Source organism: Puma concolor, chromosome B2 (assembly GCF_028749965.1).
Source record: "Puma concolor isolate L17-30 chromosome B2, mPumCon1.1.hap2, whole genome shotgun sequence".
In the NCBI taxonomy this organism is placed as follows: Eukaryota; Metazoa; Chordata; class Mammalia; order Carnivora; family Felidae; genus Puma; species Puma concolor.
The window spans coordinates 109,086,856-109,106,890 of NC_141671.1; the positions used below are offsets into that span (position 1 = coordinate 109,086,856).

The 20,035-nt window shown below is 34.8% G+C and overlaps 1 protein-coding gene across 11 annotated transcripts in view; it reads right to left on the reverse strand.

The window, feature by feature from the left end:
* Positions 1-20,035, reverse strand: part of FAM184A (family with sequence similarity 184 member A) — a 124,004-nt gene that overhangs the window by 22,473 nt on the left and 81,496 nt on the right. For 7 of the 11 annotated variants that reach the window (XR_015251505.1, XM_086707700.1, XM_086707699.1 and 4 more), the window contains exons 10-11: positions 15,095-15,136; positions 8,447-8,659 (exon numbers count right to left, since the gene is read on the reverse strand). Coding sequence is in view for 10 of the 11 variants with exons in the window: in XM_086707700.1 (XP_086563826.1) it covers positions 8,447-8,659; positions 15,095-15,136 (255 nt within the window). In the remaining variant the exon portion in view is untranslated. The remainder of the gene's footprint in view (positions 1-8,446; positions 8,660-15,094; positions 15,137-20,035) is intronic. The other 4 variants (XM_086707703.1, XM_086707701.1, XM_025925662.2 and 1 more) reach the window with 1 other exon arrangement.

Genomic DNA, 20,035 nt, shown 5'->3' on the forward strand with positions numbered 1-20,035 from the left:
CCCCCCCTCCCCGCCCCCATCTCCTCCCATCTGGCAACCACAAGTTCATTCTCTGCATTTCTTAGTCTGTTTAGGTTTTGTTTGTTCATTTGTTTTCTTTTTGTTCACTACATACAAGTGAAATCCTACAGTATCTGCCTTTCTCTGACTTATTTCACTTAGTATAATACCCCCCGGTCCACCCATGTTATCACAAATGGCAAGATTTCATTCTTTTAATGGCTGAGTAATATTCCATTGTGTGTGTGTGTGTGTATGTGTATGACAAGATACACACACACACACACACACACACACACACACACACACACACACACACACACACACTTTATCCGTTGATCTACCGATGGACACTTAGGTTGCTTCTATATCTTGGCTATTTTAAATAGTGCTGCCATGAATACAGGAGTGCAGATATCTTTTCATTTTCTTCAGATAAGTACCCAGAAGGGAAATTGCTGTATCACGCAGGAGCTCTATTTTTAATTTTGGGGGGAACCTCCATACTGTTTTCCACAATGGCTGTACCAATTTACATTCCCTTTTCTCCACATCCTTGCCAACACTTGTTATTTCTTGTCTTTTAATACCAGCCATTCTGAGAGGTGATATCTCATTGTGGTTTTGATGTGCATTTCCTTGATGATTAGTGATATTGGGTATCTTTTCCTGTATCCTTTGGCCATTTGTATGCCTTCTTTGGAAAATGTTTATTCTGGTCTCCCACCTGTTTTTTTAATCAGACTGTGGTTTTTTGGTGTTGAGTTCTATAAGTTCTTTATATATTTTGAATAGTAATTTTTTATTGGATAAATCATTTGCAAATATCCTCTCCCATTCATTGAGTTGCCTTTTTGTTTTATTGATGGTTTCCTTTACTAGCAAAAGCTTTTTTACTTTTAATTAAAAAATGTTTTTTTTACTTTTTTCTTCTTTTTTAGAGAGAGAGCAGGAGAGAGGGGCAGAGGAAGAGAGAGAGAATCTTAAGTAGAATCCATACCCAGCACACAGCCTGATGCAGGACTTGTTCCCATGACCCTGGAATCAGGACTGAGCCGAAATGAAGAGTTGTATGCTCAACTGACTGAGCCACCCAGACGCCCCAGGTCTTTAATCCATTTGGGGTTTATTTTTGTATATGGTATAAGAAAGTGGTTCAGTTTCATTCTTTTGCACATTTTTCCGAGCATCATTTATTGAAGAGACTGTCTTTTTCCCATTATATATTCTTGTTGTAAACTAATTGACCATGGGTTTATTTCTGGGCTCTGTATTCTGTTCCATTGGTCTGTGTTTTTGTGCCAGTACCATACTGTTTTGATTTCTATAGCTTAGTAGTATAGTTTGAAATCAGGAAGAGTGATAGCTCCAGTTCTGTTGTTCTTTCTCAAGATTACTTTGGCTGTTCAGGGTCTTGCAGTAATTCCATACAAATTCTTAGGATTATTTGTTCTAAATCTGTGAAAGACGCCATTGCATTTTTAAAAAATTAAATTGCTGTTTATTTTCAATTCACATTATATACACAAACATTAACTTCTGGGGAGAAGGGATTTTTTTTATTGTTTTTATATTAAACACTCAGTGTTCATCATGACAAGTGAATTCCTTAATCCCCATCACCTATTCCACCCATCTTCGAACCCATCTACCCGCCTCTGGTAACCATCCAGTTTGTTCTCTATACTTATGAGTCTGTTTCTTGGTTTGCCTCTAACTTTCATTTCCTTTTGCTCATTTGTTTTTCTTTTCTTAAATTTCACATATGAGTAAAATTATATGGTATTTGTCTTTCTCTGATTGACTTATTTCACTTAGCATTATAGTCTTTAGCTCCATCTATGTCACTAAAAAAGCAAGATTTCATTCTATTTTATAGCTGAATAATATTCCACTGGATATATATACCACATCTTTATCCATTCATCTATCAATGGACACTTGGGCTGCTTCCATATATTGACTATTATAAATACTTCTGCTATAAATATAGGGGTACATATATCCCTTTGAATTAGTGTTTTTGTATTCTTTGTGTAAATACCCAGTAGGGCAATTGCTGGATTATAGGGTAGTTTATTTTTTTTAATGTTTATTTTTTTAAAGAGGGCATGGGCAGGGGAGAAGGAGAGAGAGAATCCCAAGCAGGCTCCATGCTGTCAGCACAGAGCCTGATACAGGGCTCAATCTCACAAACTGAGATTATGACCTGAGCCAAAATCAAGAGTCAGATGCTTAACTGACTGAGCCACTCAGGCGCCTCAGGTATTTCTGTTTTTAATTTTTTGAGGAACCTTCATACTGTTTTCCATAGTGGCTGCACCAGTTTGCATTCCTACCAATAGTTCAAGAGGGTTCCTTTTTTTAAAAAAAGTTTTTATTTACTTATTTTTGAGAGAGAGAGAGAGACAGTACAAACGGGGAAGGGGCAGAGAGAGAGGGAGAGAGAGAATCCCAAGCAGGCTCGCACTACCAGCACAGAGCCCGATGCAGAGCTCAAACTCACAAACCATGAGATCATGACCTGAGCCAAAACCAAGAATCACTTAACCGACTGAGCCACCCAGGCACCCCAAGGGTTCCTCTTCCTCCACATCTTTGTCAACACCTGTTGTTTCCTATGTTACTGATTTTAGCCATTCTGACAGGTGTGAGGTCATCTCTCATTGTAGTTTTGGTTTGCATTTCTGTAAAGATAAGTGATGTTGAGCATCTTTTTATGAATGTGTTGGCCATCTGTATGTCTTATTTGGAGGAATGTCTGTTCATGTCTTCTGCCTATTTTTAATTGAATTATTTCTTTTCTGGGTGTTGAGTCATAGAAAGTTCTTTTTGTATTTTGGATACTAATCCTTTATTAGCTATGTCATTTGCAAATATCTTCTTCCATTCAGTGTTTCCTTCACTGTGCAGAAGCTTCCTTTTTTGATGCAGTCCTGAGCTTATTTTTGTTTTTGTACCCCTTGCCTCAGGGAACCTTTCTAGAAAAAAGTTGCCATGGAAAGTTGTCAAGAGAATTATTGCTGGTGTTCTCTTTTAGGATTTTTATGGTTTCAGGTTTCATATTTAGGTCTTTTTTTTTTTTAATTTTTTTTTCAACGTTTTTTATTTATTTTTGGGACAGAGAGAGAGCATGAACGGGGGAGGGGCTGAGAGAGAGGGAGACACAGAATCGGAGACAGGCTCCAGGCTCCGAGCCATCAGCCCAGAGCCTGAGCGGGGCTCGAACTCACGGACCGCGAGATCGTGACCTGGCTGAAGTCGGATGCTTAACTGACTGCGCCACCCAGGCGCCCCATGGTCTTTAATTCATTTTGAATTTATTTTTGTGTATGATGTAAGAAAGTGGTTCAGTTTAATTCTTTTGCATGTTGCTGTCCAGTTTTCTCAATACCACTTGTCAAAGAGATATTTTTGGATATTCTTTCCTGCTTTGTCAAAGATTAATTGACCAGAAAACTGTGGGTTTATTTCTGGATATTCTATTTTGTTCCATTCATCTGTATGTCTATTTTTGTGCCAGTCCACACTGTTTTCATTACTACAGCTTTGTAGTGTAACTTGAAGTCTGGAATTGTGATGACTCCAGTTTTGCTTTTCTTTTTCAAGTTTGTTTTGGCGATTTGGGATCTTTTGCAATTCCATAAATATTTTAGGACTGTTTGTTCTAATTCTGTGAAAAATGCTGTTGGTAATTTGATAGGGATTGCATTAAATGTGTAGATTTCTTTGAGTAGTATACATATTTTAGTATTTGTTAAATAGAATATTTGTTCTTCCAGTCCATAAGCATGGAATGTCTTTCCATTTCATTGTGTCATCTTCAATTTCTTTTGTCAGTGTTTTAAAGTTTTCAGAGTATAGATCCTTCACCTCTCTGGTTAGGTTTATTCCTAGGTATCTATCTTATTATTTTTGGTGCAATTACAAATGGGATTATTTTCTTAATTCCACTTTCTGCTGCTTCATTATTAGTGTACAGAAATGCAATAGATTTCTGCACACTGATTTTGAATTCTACAACTTTACTGAATTCATTTTTTCAGTTCTAGCCTTTGTGTGTGTGTGTGTGTGTGTGTGTGTGTGTGTGTGTGTGTGTGTGTGGAGTCTTTCAGGTTTTCTCTGTGTAGTATCATATATATCATATCATATCTGCAAAGGATGAAAGTTATACTTCTTCCTTACTAATATGGATGTCTTTTATTTCTTTGTGTTATCTGATTGCTGTGTTTAGGACTTCTAGTACCATGCTGAATAAAAGTGGTGACAGTGGACATCCTGGTCTTCTTCCTGACCTTATAGGATAGGCTCTTTTTTCCCCATTGGGGGTGATGTTAGCTATAGGTTTTTCACATAAAGCCTTTATTTAGTTGACGTATGTTCCTCTAAACTGAGTTTGTTAAAGGTTTTTATTATGAATCAATGTTGTACTTTGTCAAATGCTTTTCCTCCATCTCTTGAAATGATCATATGTGATGTATCACGCTGACTGAATATTGAACCCTTGCAACCAGAGAATAAATCCCACTTGACCATGAGAATGATTTTTTTTACTGTATTGTTGGAATCAGTTTGTTAGTATTTTGTTGAGGAGTTTTGCATCTATGTTTCATCAGAGATACTGGCCTGTTGGTCTCTTTTTTAGTGGTGTCTTTATCTGGTTTTGGTATCAGGATAATGCTGGCACCATAGAATGAATTTGGCAGTTTTATTTCCGTCTCTATTTTTTGCAATACTTTGGGAAGAGTAGGTATTAACTCTTTAAATGTTTGGTAGATTTCACCTGTGAAGCCATCTGATCCTGGACTTTTGTTTGTTGGGAGTTTTTTGATTACTGATGCAATTTTTTTGTTGGTTATCAGTCTGCTCAAATTTCTTTATTTCCTCCTGTTTCAATTTTGGCAGGTTACATGTTTCTAGGAATTTATCCATCTTTCCTAGGTTGTCCAATTAATTGATATATAGTTTTTCATAATATTCTCTTATAGTTGCTCACATTTCTGTGGTGTTGGTTGTTATTTCTCCCCTCTCACTTCTGGTTTTATTTATTTGGGTCCTTTGTCTTTTTTTCCTTCATAAGTCTGGCTAGAGGTTCATCAATTTTATTCATTTTTTTTTTCTTCAAAGAACCACCTCCTGGTTTCAGTGATTTTTTTTTTAGCTCTATTATCATTTATTTCTGCTCTAATCTTTATTATTTCCTTCCTTCTGCTGGTTTTAAGTTTTGTTTGTTCTTTTTCTGGTTCCTTTGTTGTAAGGTTAGGTTGTTTATTTGAGATTCTTCTTGATTCCTGAGGTAGGCCTGAATTGCTATAAACTTCCCTCTTAGAACCACTTTGCTGCATCACAAAGGTTTTGAACTGTTGTGTTTTCATTTTCATTTGTTTACATGTACTTTTAAATTTCTTCTTTTATTTCCTGGTTGACCCATTCATTGTTTAGTAACATGTTATTTACCTTCATGTATTTGTGGTCTTTCCAGATTTTTTCTGGTGGCTGACTTCTAGTTTCATAGCGTTGAGGTCAGAAAAGGTACACGGTATGACTTCATTCTTGTATTTTTTGAGGCTTGTTTTGTGGCCTAATATGTGATCTATTCTGGAGAATATTTCATGTGCACTTGAAAACAGTGTGTATTTTGCTGTTTTAGGATGGAATGTTCTAAATATATCTGTTAAATCTCTCTGGTTCAATGTGTCATTCAAAGCCATTGTTTCCTTGGTGATCTTCTGTTTAGATGATCTATCCTTTGATGTAAGTGCAGTGGTAAAGTTCCCTATAATTGTTCTAGTATCAATTAGTTCCTTTATGCTTGCTATTAACTACTTCATGTATTTGGGTGTTCCCATGTTGGTTGCATAAATATTTACAATAGTCATATCCTCTTGTTGGACTATGCCCTTTATTATTATGTAAGTATCCTTCTTTGTCTCGTTAATCTTTGTTCTAAAGTTAGTTTTGTTCAATATACGTATTGCTACCCCAGTTTTCTTTTGACATAACATCCATTTGTATGATAGAGGTTTCTCCAACACTTTCAACCTGCAGAGGTCTCTAGGTCTCAAATGAGACTCTTGTAGAATGCCATTGCAATTTCAATAGTGACTGCATTGAAGCTGGAGATTGCTTGGGTAGCATGGAAATTTTAACAATATTAATTCTTCCAATCCAGGAGCATGACATATCTTTCCACTTATTTGTGTTATCTTCAATTTCTTTCATCCACGTCAGTTTTCAGAGTACAAGTCCCACCTCATTGGTTAAATTTATTCCTAGGTATTTTACTCTTTTGATGCCATTGTACATGGGATGGTTTTCTTTTTTTTTTTTTTTTCAACGTTTATTTATTTTTGGGACAGAGAGAGACAGAGCATGAACGGGGGAGGGGCAGAGAGAGAGGGAGACACAGAATCGGAAACAGGCTCCAGGCTCCGAGCCATCAGCCCAGAGCCTGACGCGGGGCTCGAACTCACGGACCGCGAGATCGTGACCTGGCTGAAGTCGGACGCTTAACAGACTGCGCCACCCAGGCGCCCCGGGATGGTTTTCTTAATTTCTCTGATAGTTGTTATTACTGTATAGATATCCAACAGGTTTCTGTGTCCAACAGGTTTCTATATATTAATTTTGTATATTGCAACTTTACTGAATTCATTTATTCTAATAGTTTTTTGGTGGATTCTTTAGGATTTTCAATGTATAGTATCATGTTATCTATAAATAGTGACAGTTTTACTTCTTCCTTATCAATCTGGATGCCTTTTATTTCTTTTTCTTGTCTGATTGCTGTGGCTGGGACTTGGAATACTATGTTTAACAAAAGTGGTGAAAGAGGGCTTCTTTGTCTTGTTCCTGGTATTAGAGGAAAAGCTTTCAGCTTTTCTTTGTTAAGTATGATGTTAGCTGTGGTTTTGTCACTGGTAGCCTTTATTATATTAGGGCGTGTTCCATTTATACCCACTTTGTTGAGAGTTTTTATCATAAATGAATGTTGAATTTTGTCAAATGCTTTTCCTTGCATCTACTGAGATGATCATGTGATTTTTATCCTTCATTTAATAATGCAGTAAATTACACTGATTTGCAGATATGGAACCATTCTTGTATCCCTGGAATAAATCCCATGTGATCATGATGTATGGATTTCTCTAAATGTATTGTTAATTTTGGTTTGCTAATATTTTGTTCACAGTTTTCGCATCTATATTCATCATGGATAATGGAAATAAGGCCCAATTTTTAACCAATGAAACTTCCTTAACTTTCCAGATAAGATCGATAGACTATAATTTATTGGATAGGCTAGTCATTTGTTTTTAATGGAATGTGATTTTGTTTTAACAATTTCTTTACAGCCTACTACTTCTTAAAATAGTTGCCTGCACCCAAATAAAGGATTGAAAACAACCTATATTGGGGTGCCTGGGTGGCTCAGTCGGTTGAGCGTCTGGTCTGCCTTCAGCTCAGGTCATGATCTCACCCTCCATGAGTTCAAGCCCCATGTCAGGCTCTGTGCTGACAGCTCAGAGCCTGGAGCCTGCTTCAGATTCTGTGTCTCCCTGTCTCTCTCTGCCCCTCCCCTGCTCATGCTCTGTCTCTCTGTGTCTCAAAAATAAATAAAAACATTAAAAAAAATTTTTTTTAAAAACAAAACAACCTATATCATTAATTTACTATATATGGTGCAAATTATTGTTAGTAAAACTGCATTTTCTATCAAATATTTTATCTTAATTATAAAGTCCTTAGAATAAAATGAAAAATACAGTGTTAAGAAATAAACTGAACCAAAATTAATCACACTACGACATGTCAAACTAGTGCCTTACACAGAAGAAGAATAATGTATCTATTTGATTTAAATCTCTTTTGTATGATCTTTCTGTATCACTAGTTATTCACATAGCCTTTGGGGAGGTATACAGGGAATTGTACTATTTTAAAATGTCTCCAATTTCATTTTATTGTGAATTTTTTATAGGAGGGGCAGTAGTCTGAGGACAAAAATATGGGATAAAAAATATAAATTCCTTAGATATTTGTGCCTTTTGTAGATCCAACCTGAGACAGAAAACTGAAAAATTTGATGAAAGGCAATTATAAGTTCAAAACAGTATTAAGTGATTACAGTGGTTACAACTCAGTAGGACCATGCTAAATTTATTTAACCACCATCAATTATACGACAAACCAGATGGTGTATCGGTCATAGCATGAATTTGGCATTATGGTGGGAAACAGAAATAAAATGTTGGCCCTAGTTTAATCTGTGTAACTAGTATGTATGCTTAATCATTCTGACCCCCACAAGAAAAATTCTAGAAAACACAATGAAATAAAGCAATATATAATTTTTTGGAGGCAAAAAAATGAATTCTTAAGAACATGAAGGCTTATAATTATTAGGCTGTCGGATACCTCAGAACATATATCACATTAAACTTACTCTTTGTTCCTTTTCCTTTTCTTCTTCCATAGTTTGAAATGCAAGGACATGTGCTTCTTTCAAAGATTTATGTCTCTGTTGATGTTGTTCCTCTAATTCTTCAAGCTCTTGTGTAAGTCGTTGTCGCTCTTGTGTGAACTGGGCTTGCAGTTGCTGCAAAGAAGTCTGAGACTGGGAAAGCTGCATCTCCAGATTCTGTTTCAGCAAGGAAATCTATTCCACAGAATGGTACACAATGAAGAATAAATACAAGGCATACTTCACAACAAATTTCCAATCTAAGGGAAAAAAGCATTTCCAAGATATTAACTAAAGTAAAATAATTGCCTTAAGTATCCACTTAAAATGTTTTGCAATATATTATAAATATTTAATATTTAGGTACCACCACTTGTAATTCTATTTATAATATCCTAAAAATAGACAGTTTTATTGGTATTTAGTTTGTGGACTAGCTAAAGAACACCCGACATTTAGAAATACAGTGAACACCTGTGTTATAGTGCGATAAAAATTCATAATATGAAACAAAAACAGGACAACTAATGTTAATGTATTTATTAGGTTACAGTCCTTCAAGGAGATAGTATAAATAGTTAAATTGCTGATTTGTGAGGTGGTAGAATTGAGTAGTTAAGAATGGGGGCTCTGAGTTAAAATCCTAGCTCTGCCACTTACTAGACCAATACCTCACCAGGCCGTGTGAGCTGAAGTGTGTTACTACACATTAGTGTAGTGTTCACTTAGAACAGCCCCTGGCATGTAATAAGTGCTCAATAAATGGTTTTTGAGGATTTTTTGAGGATTTAAAAAATTACTCTTTATAAAAGATTTTTCCATTTATGGTTTAGAATCCTTATGTTTAAAAAAAAGATGTTCACTTTTGAATTTTAATTCAAACAATTTGTAAACTTCAAGCTTTTTAAAACCACAAACATCCCACAGTCCTCTATTTATATCCTCACAATGTCAGGTACTTTTCTTTACTGATGGAAAACTGGTTTGTCACACCTTTTGAAACAGACATCACCCTTAATGTCTGCATTGCTTCTGAGTCCCTTTTAAAGAATAAAAGCACAAACGCATGTATACATATATATACATATGTCATTTGTTTGTTTGATATAACCATTTAATTTGATCTATTTCTCTTCTCATACACAGGAAAATCTAACTTGGAACTAGATAACTCAACCATATTGTAATAGAAGTTTGAAGCTAAGGAACATAGGAGAACCAGACAAAAAGTTGTCAATTGTATTCCATTAATTTAAGATGCTATATGTGTTTATATACAAGTAAAACAGTTTCTGTGGCCAAGAAGACTAAGGGAGAGAGGAAAGTGAGTTTTGTAAATGGGATAAGATATTCTTTTGACTGATGAAAGGCAGGTATAGGATGCCTCACATGTCTCACAAAGGAAAAGGGACCTGGGAAAGAAAAAGGGTGGAGAATCATCAGAGATGCAAAAAATAAGGAGAATGTTACAACAGCAACTAAGGACATACTTGTAGAGTAGGAAGACTAAGACAAATTATACCATGTGACTTCTCACCATTTTATACAAAGAAAATCAGGATGAAATGAATATTAAGGACAGTCCAGAAAGAAAAAGTACATTACAAAAGGGTAAAATGTGTTGTTTGTGAACACTAATGTGTAATTGGTAGTCATTTTCTTCCCAGCTAGCTGGCCCTTGAAACAGAAAAGGCACCTACCTGCCCACTCTCTTCCCAAGTTCAACCTTTGTCTCATACCCAGCATGGGGACCCATGTGACACTCTTGTCTCTGGTGATAACTTATTAGAACATATATGGAAATGTTAGGAAAAGACCATGTTACATGTAGCATAATGATTGATATTTTCAAAGTGATTAACTGGCCCCTGGCCAAGTAAGGACCAGTGAACAAACTGCTCACTAAGCTATCTGCCCTCGTATGCATCTGCATACACTCAAAGAAAGGGGGCATGTTTTTCAAACTTGCACACAGGTACCATATGGACTAGTAGTAGCCATGGGTCCAGTCCTTTAATTAAGTGTGCACTTAGATTAGTAAGAAGCCAATCAGTTCATAGCAGTGCATCTTATTTTCTGCAATACCCACTTCAAAAATTCAGTGCATCAAAAAGAGCTCTCCCATATGTTAATTGGACTACAGTGGACTCACATTTTAACTATTTAAGGATGAAACTTATGAAGAAATAGAGTATTTAAAATGATAAACCACAGTAATAGAACAGTAACATATTTAAAATCTAAGGACACTTTTGGGGCACATGGGTGGCTCAGTCAGTTAAGCATCCGACTCTTGATTCTGATTCAGGTCATGACCTCGCAGTTCCCGAGTTTGAGACCCATGTTGGGCTCTGTGCTGTGTAGAGCCTGCTTGGAAGTCTGTCTCCCTCTCTCTCTTGCTCTCAAAAATAAATAAACTTTAAAAAAAATTATAAAAGAAAAAAAATCTAAGGACACTTTCAAACCTCTCTAGCTTAAATGAAATACATTTAAATATTTTACAAAATAATATAGTTTACCTTGAAAAAATTCCAAAGTATTATTTTTCATTTTGGGATATAAGATCAATTTTTGTTATCTATATTCAATAAAATATAAAGAATATGCAAAAAAGACATTATCATGCAATTTAGTGTTCAAATATACTTAGATATTCTGTATTCTTAACTTTAAAAGCACACCAAAATAATATTAAGGCTATATAAAGTCTCTAGATTCATGCTCAATACCATATGCAGAAAGCCTTTATCATGCAATGCAGCATCAAAACTTATTTCGCTCATTTTATAAGTTAGTAGCATTGCATTAAATTATCAGCCTTTATTCAATGTGACAGTTACATGGCACTTTAAAACACAGAAATAATGAGCAAAGCAATGTAAAATGAACTAATGTTTTATGTATAGCTGTAACTTAAACAGCTGAGTATATTTTATGAAAATACATAATTAATATAAAACTTCATTAATTCAAAATAAAAGAGAACAAAGATAGACTTCACATCAAATAGTATAGGCAATCTTTATCAGTACTTTTATTACAGAATTATAGAAAGCCATTTCTCATAAATGAATGAGAATGGTTGTTCAAATTATATATTCAAAGTATCTAGTTATGTGGTATTAGTTTATTTACATGTGTTATAATTTTAAATTTTAATGCTTTTTGCTTTGTTGGTTTTAAATAAACCAAAAGAATCCTTATTTCAGAAAAGAATTTTAGTAATTTAAAAAATTCTTACCACAGGAGTTGGATATGAATTATATAGTATATTCTATTGATTAATAGCTACGAGATATTTTGCAAACAGTTTTAAAGGCCAATAGAAATTGCTACCCTTGGACCTCTACCACTTAAAACGCTGATATATTTTCAAATATAAAGTGTTGTAAACTTTTCAAAAAGACTAAAATTAAAAACATATGGATACATTTTTCTGGAGAATGGAAAGTTTTATCTATTTCCTAGGGGCAATTTCACAAGGACTCTCTACCTTCACAATGGTGTATGAAAAAACACCCTCAAAATAGAAAATGAATCAAATCTGAAGTACTGGATGTGATAGGATGTCAACATGGGATATGGAATTATGTTAGGCCAAAATACTTAACAATTTTGACAAGAAAAGTCAACACAAATTATAAGAAAGTCTAAACCATATGATACCAGTTCAATACTTTCAAATATATAAAGCAACATTAAAAACTGCTAACACAGGCTTAGAGAAAACTTATTACTATATCAACAACTTCTGTAAATGTTCATGTAAAACATTTGAAGGTCCCTGAATATTTTAGCTCCTTTTTTTGTTTGTTTGTTTTTAACCACTAATTTGCTATTTTTGAAGAGTCTAGCTAAAAAAGTAAATTTAAGCTTAGGAAAGTTATGACCATTCTGAGAAAATTCTCAATTGTTCATAATTTCTTGGTATTTTTCTAAGAAAACCTATAAACTGAATTTATCAATTAAGAACCCCAAAAATGCCTACTTAATGTCCTTAAAATATTTCTGCAGTATGTTCCCACTCTTTCATTCTTAGTTGAAAGAAAGTAGACAGCTTTTATTTTTTTAAAAAAAAAAATTTTTTTTTTCAACGTTTATTTATTTTGGGGACAGAGAGAGACAGAGCATGAACGGGGGAGGGGCAGAGAGAGAGGGAGACACAGAATCGGAAACAGGCTCCAGGCTCTGAGCCATCAGCCCAGAGCCCGACGCGGGGCTCGAACTCACGGACCGCGAGATCGTGACCTGGCTGAAGTCCGACGCTTAACCGACTGCGCCACCCAGGCGCCCCTAGACAGCTTTTATAAAGGACAAAGGTCTCAATAACCACTTGTCTTTTAGAACAAGACAGTATATAGCATACAACTGTTTGCATGGAAGGCTGGGCAAGAATGTGTGGAGGGGGTGGGTAGTTGCTCACTCTGCTGAACAACACTGACACAGTCATGTTTTGTTTGGATGAGGACAACTTAGAAGAGCTGATCCTCAATGACTGATGTTACCAAAGGGAATTAATTAATGGGGATTTCATTGTGTCACCAACTCCTTTTACCTTTTATATGGATGAATCAAGGCATTCTCATTCTACTTACTGATTTAACTTCAATTTAAGGTTTTTCCATTTATAACTATTTAAGTAAAGATGACTATGTTGTCACAAGTATTCTGAAGTACAATTCTGACAATAATCTTACCTTATTTGGGTTCTTACCTCTATCCCAATCAGTATATTTGTCAAAAAGACTGGATTAATATAGTGATCATGCCCAAATCCTTACTAGGTTATATGTGAATTTCTAACTGTAGTCTTATTTCACCAACAATGGGATAAATATCTTTGTTGCTTATTTTTAAATACATTTTTTAGTGGCACTTAGGTAGCTCAGTCGGTTAAGCATCTGACTATGGCTCAGATCATGATCTCACAGTTGGTGAGTTCAAGCCCTGTGTTGGGCTCTGTGCTGACAGCTCAGAGCCTGGAGCCTGCTTCAGATTCTGTGTCTCTGCCCCTCCTGTGCTCATGCTGTCTCTTTCTTTCTCAAAAATAAATAAACATTAAAAAATTTTTAAAAATATATTTTAAAAATGATGTTCAATGTATTCATGTATTTCTAATTATGTTTTAGGTAGAAAGCAAAGTTTAATTTTTTTAACTTTCTATAATTTATTTATTTTTTACAATTTATATCCCAGTTAGTTAGCACATGGTGCAATGATGATTTCAGGAGTAGATTACTTAAACCCCTTACTCATTTAGCCCATCCCCCCTCCCACATCCTCTCCAGCAAACCTCTGTTTGTTCTCTATATTTAAGAGTCTCTTCTGTTTTGTCCCCCTCCCTGTTTTTATATTATTTTTGCTTCCCTTCATGTTCATGTCTTTTGTATCTTAAAGTCCTCATATGAGTGAAATCATATATTTGTCTTTCTCTAATTTCGCTTAGCGTAATACCCTCAAGTTCCATCCCTGTAGTTGCAAATGGCAAGATTTCATTCTGTTTGATTGCCGAGTAATACTCCATTGTATGTATATACCACATCTTCTTTATCCATTCATCCATCAATGGACATTTGGGCTCTTTCCATAGGCAAAGTTTAATTTTAAAGGTAGATAAAGTTGTCTTTTCTTGCATAGTAGAAATAATTTAGAAAGGTATGAGGAAATAGTTTCACTCCAGAAATATCAAAATTTTATAGGACATCTCTAGACTCAAGCTTTGAGTCCTCTAGGACAGGAGTTGCCACACTGCAGCCTGTTGTAAATTAAGTTTTACTAGAACACGGCCACACAGATTTGTTCACATATTGTTAGGGCCACTTTCATCCTACAACAGCAACAGAGTCAAGTAGCTACCAGAAAAACTGCAGGGCCTACAAGGCCAAAAGTATTTACCACCTGGTGCTTTATAGAAAAAGTTGGTGAACCTCTGGCCTAGGATATCAAATAAATATTCAAAGATCTTCAGCTCTGTTTTTTTTAAAGAACAATGTTGGGAACGGTAAACATAAATTTCATTTTTTCTTTTCATATTATATATGAAAATTTTTTAAAGAGGTGTTTATATTGGAATATTACTTTAAAGCTTAATTTCTGCATATTTAAGTAAAAACAATAGCTTTGGCAATTCCTAGGAAAGGAACTTACTTCATTTCACTTAAATCTTTTCATAATTACAACATCAAAATATAAAATATGTCCTGAATCTCATGAACCTTCACAACTAACACCTGTTAATTGATATTACTTTTTCAAAAAATAAACTAGTTTACCAAAAGAAAAAATATATTTACACTTATTTCCATTGTTTTGACAGTCAAGTAGTTAACAGTTTTCAAAAATATTTTTCAGAGTAATTTAAATAACGAATTCTATGTTTGAAAGGTAAAATCTTGCTCGGCTTTGTAATAAAAATTTGCTTATTAATACAATGTGGTAGAGGTATGCACATACACAAACAAATGGCTGAAAGTTAGAAGCTTTTGTTACCCATATACGAAACATAACTTATTGAATACCGAAGTGTATTTTTTATATTGTAAGTTAAAGCTGTAAAGCAGTGATGATATTTATGCAAAATCAAAAGTGCAACATGCCCTTGTGTACAAATTGTAAGTGCCGTTCACTTACATTGTTGATAGATTTATGCAAAGCTTCACCCAGAGAGTGCCGCTAGGAAGAAAAGATCAAAGGAATAAAGGGAAACATTCAGAAATCAACTAAGTGAAAGAAAGAGGAATATAAAAGGGAGAGTAAAACACAGAACATTAGTTATAATATGCTCAAGAAAAAATAAGTTGAAAACAGTTTTTCGGAAAGGAATTAGACCAAAAAACTTAAGACACACAATCTAAATTATCTGTAGTCCCTTAAGACAGTATCTGATGCTTGTGGGATGGCAGACTTACCTACGCAAAATACTGAAGGCCAGTACATATAAATCAGAATTCAGTTGAAAAGATAATGGTTATTGAAGGACGTAGAAGAAATCTTACTGTTCTAAATTCCTCCCAGAAATCTACAATATAAAATGCTTCAAAGCATTATACTCAGTACTAATATAAGCTCATGAAAGACTTCTCAAGAGAAATGAGCAGATGAGAACTGAAACACTAACTTGATTGACTATATAATTTGGGGGCCAAAAATAAATATGACATAATCATTAAAAATGTGAACATTTACTAATAATCTGATTTTATATTTAGGGGAAAGAAAGAAGAGATGCTTTTATATCTCTTCAGTCCTATTTTCTAGGATATATTTGGCAAAATTATTTATGATCTGGGTTCATTTTTCAGAAGTTCATTGAAATTTTCAGTGATATAAAACAACTGGAAATACCCACACCCTCTCTTTCCCCAAATATGAGAGAAAATGTGATTTCATTTTCAATTGCCTCATTTTTTTTTGCTTTCTAAAAATACAAAATAGTATTTTAAATTTATATTAGTAATTTAAATAAGTGCCTGTGGAATACTTTCTACTTTGGACACTATAATTAAATTTTCAGACAGAAAATAATTCTCTCTTTCATAATGTGATTATTCCTTAGTGTGTCATAAGCTAAAACTAGTTTTTATTTGGTAAACAATTTATTTAGACTAATATAAGATACAGTTTAAGATACAAATATATCAGTTATAAAAATAAGCTGAGAAAAAAAAAGATTAATTTCTATTTAGTTATTCCATAACTGATCAATTTAAAGTTTCTCATTCATTTAATACATAAAATTACATACAGAATACATAATATACATAATATATATTTTGTAAATGCATACTTTTTCTTTTATATACATGTCATATTAATTTTATTTACTTTTTCTTCATGCTTTCTCATACTCAATATTCTTTATATACTAAAAAGACACTTCTCCAGACTTTACAAAATTTACAAAAAGCTAAGGGACTTTTAATTGTTTTTCTTGTTTGTTTTACTTCTTTTATTTCTCAGAAGTGATGTTCTAGTACTAGAAGTTAATCTAAAATGTATGGCATTTACTTAGTAAGTAGATTTGATTTTTCATTCTTTAAGATATCATCAGACCTAAATATGTATGTTATTTAGGATTCCTGAACTAATTGATAAGCTAGGCTAACACAACATATCAAAATGGCATGCCAGGTCTTCCCTTAGGAATTCTAGACTTTAGATTCTGTACAACAGAAGTGTATTTGAACATTTGGAATCTAAACTCACATGGGTACTGCCTCTGTCAACACACTCTTACAGGCCATGGAAATATCTAAACCAAAAGATATGGTCCTTGAGCTGTGACCTGGGGTGACTTACATCACAGACTTGGCTGCAGCAATGGGGAAACGCACTAGTGCTATTGGGTCACAATACCCTAATTGGTTAATACATAAATGAAGTAAGATTAGTTTTTCAACTAAAAAATCTTTATTGGGGTACTATTAAATTCCAGGAAATAATCTTAAGTACAGAGTGATATAGAGAGTTGAATAAGACCATAAAACAAACATACAAAAAACAAATTCAAAAATAAGAAGTTGATGACATTGTAGTATTCTACAATAAAAAAAAAAAAAGATTGCTGTGATAGGAAATGACTGGAAGTGATATTGGGTAGATGGTAAGGAAAGATCTTTTGAAAGAAGTGAAATTTGAACTTGAAATCAATGAAAAAGCCAGCCACAAAATGAGATAACTGATCCTGGGGAAAGTGTGTCCAGGCAAATGGATTAGCTAGCACAAAGAGCCTGAGGTGGAAGTGAGTTGTGAGTGACTGGATGTACATGTATATATGATATGTGTGCTGGGGGGAAGGTTTGTGAGGATGACAAAAGATGGGTGATTTTTCAGGGGCCAGATGTCTTAGGGTATTATAGGACAATAAAGGAGTCAGAATAAGAGCTTTAATTCAATGAAGCGCCTCGAGAGAATTTTAAGGAGGGGAATGACAAGATCTGATTACATCATAAAAGACTGCTTTGAGTACTTCTGAAGAAAAGTGACATTGGGGAGGCTGGATAGGAAGCTTGGTGCAGTATTTACTAGGGTAGATAAAAGCTGATGGTATGTTTTAGAGGTGGAATAAATAGGATTGACAGATTACATGAGAGATAAAGGAAAGAGAAATCAAGGATGACTCTTCAGTTTCTGTTCTGAGCCACAAGCAGTGCCAAGAAATGAAGATGATGGGTTGGCAGACGGAGATTGGGAATCAGTATTTCTGAGTCAGGCAGGTGAAATTTGAGATGCCAATTATCCAATCAAATGATTTTGAGTTCAGGTGAAAATATCAAGGCTAGAGATTTAACTTTGGAAGTCACTGACACATAGATGGTATTTATGCCATAACACAGATGAGATTCCCCAAGTAAATGTCTGCTTGAAAGAATATTGGATGAACTAAAAGTCTGTATGCAAAGATGTTACTCAGCAAGCATTCTATATAAGCAAGATCCATGTTGATAAAAACTGATGCCCTATATAATAGTCCATTTGTTTTTGTTTTTTTTTTTTTAATTTTTTTTTCAACGTTTATTTATTTTTGGGACAGAGAGAGACAGAGCATGAACAGGGGAGGGGCAGAGAAAGAGGAAGACACAGAATCGGAAACAGGCTCCAGGCTCTGAGCCATCAGCCCAGAGCCTGACGCGGGGCTCGAACTCACGGACCGCGAGATCGTGACCTGGCTGAAGTCGGACGCTTAACCGACTGCGCCACCCAGGCGCCCCAGTCCATTTGTTTTAAAACAACTTAAGCTTCTTGTTAGTTTTTGAGTAAAAAGGGCCTCAGGACATCCTCTTCCACTGATAGCACTCTGATTTCTCAACATCGAAAGCCTACTGAATGTGTTTCAGAATTTTTTTTTTTTTTTAATTTTTTTTTTTCAACGTTTATTTATTTTTGGTACAGAGAGAGACAGAGCATGAACGGGGGAGGGGCAGAGAGAGAGGGAGACACAGAATCAGAAACAGGCTCCAGGCTCTGAGCCATCAGCCCAGAGCCTGACGCGGGGCTCGAACTCCCGGACCGCGAGATCATGACCTGGCTGAAGTCGGACGCTTAACCGACTGCGCCACCCAGGCGCCCCTGGAATTTCTTTTCTTGAAAGATGAATATAATCAGACTTTCAGATAAGTGAGAAAGAAAACAAAATAAAAAGTTGCTGTGCTTAATAAGAAATTTAGAGCTTTGTATGTAAGAAACTATGCTCTTAGGAATCATCACATTTATTCTAAACCTGAGTTTATTCATTTAGAAAATAGCACAAGGTTTTACATGTTTGCAATTTGTAAACATATTGGTATATAAATATTAAAATCCACTGAATTACAGGCTTTTGGAGGACAATGACTGTCTTATTCACAGTTTGTATCCAAAGTGCCTAAAGGTATGTGGCAAAATGTAAATGGATCAATGAATGCTTATTTCAAGACTGAATGATATGGATTTTTATTATTTAGTTTTTGCTACTCTCTACCTTACTTTTCCTTTCCCCCATAATAACATAAGCAGTAAAAAGAAAGCTTCAAAGTTAAAAAGAAAAAAGTTATTTAGAAAAAATACATACATCCAAATCATGCAAAAATCCTGTTGACAGAGGCCAAAAGATTCTAAGACTTCGAAACGATTCCTCTCACAGAAATGAACTAGTGACTATACCAAATATACTATTTCCTCAAAATATTGATCAAAACAAAGACCGACAAGAGGGAACGATATTTGTTGAATGGCACCTAACTTGTCCCACTGTATTCTATTCTCCATTCTGCAGAATTTTGAAATTATAATACTTGAGTATTTCATACTCCTGATTAAAATCTTCCAACAGCTCCTCATCGCTCTTTAGATAAACTCCCAGCCTTGGGGATCACAAGACCCCAAGTGATCCAACCCTGCTTACCTCCCCAGCTTCCTGGCTCTCTACTCTCCAGAGCAAAGGTGTTTGGGGGCTGCCTGAGGGCCTTTGCACATATGTCCCCTTCTGCTTAGGATGCTGTTCTTTTCCTCTTTCCCTGATTCCTGCCTCTCTTCCAGGTCTTAGGTAAAGGATCCTATAGGCAAAGAAACCTTCCCCAAGTTTCCAGACTATGTTAGGTTCCCATGGTACACATGTTGTGTACTACAGTTATAATGAGTTAATGTATCCAACTGTTATTTCTATTTTCCTTCCTTTCTAGATTATAAGCATTGGGAAGGCAGAGATTATTATGACTCCATTATGGGTCTAGCACACTACATGGTGTTATCAGCACTAAATTTTTGACAGATGTCAAAATGTCATCAAATGTCGACAGAATAAAATTCTCATTACTAAAACAAGAAACGTCACTTATCAAATTTTTGATTTCCTTGAAACAATAGGTACAATGATCTTACACTGCACTTCAAGTAAAATACGTTAAAGCCTAATGAAATGTTACAAAATTCAATATTTAATATATAATATGGTAATTTTTTAAAGCAAATTATGTAAAGTCCTTTTCTAATATTAATTTCAAGTTTTACTAATATCTACAGAAAAGCAACCAACAAACTTAAGTTTTAAGAGTGAAAATCACAACTTTAATAATTATCCTAGGGGTGCCTGGG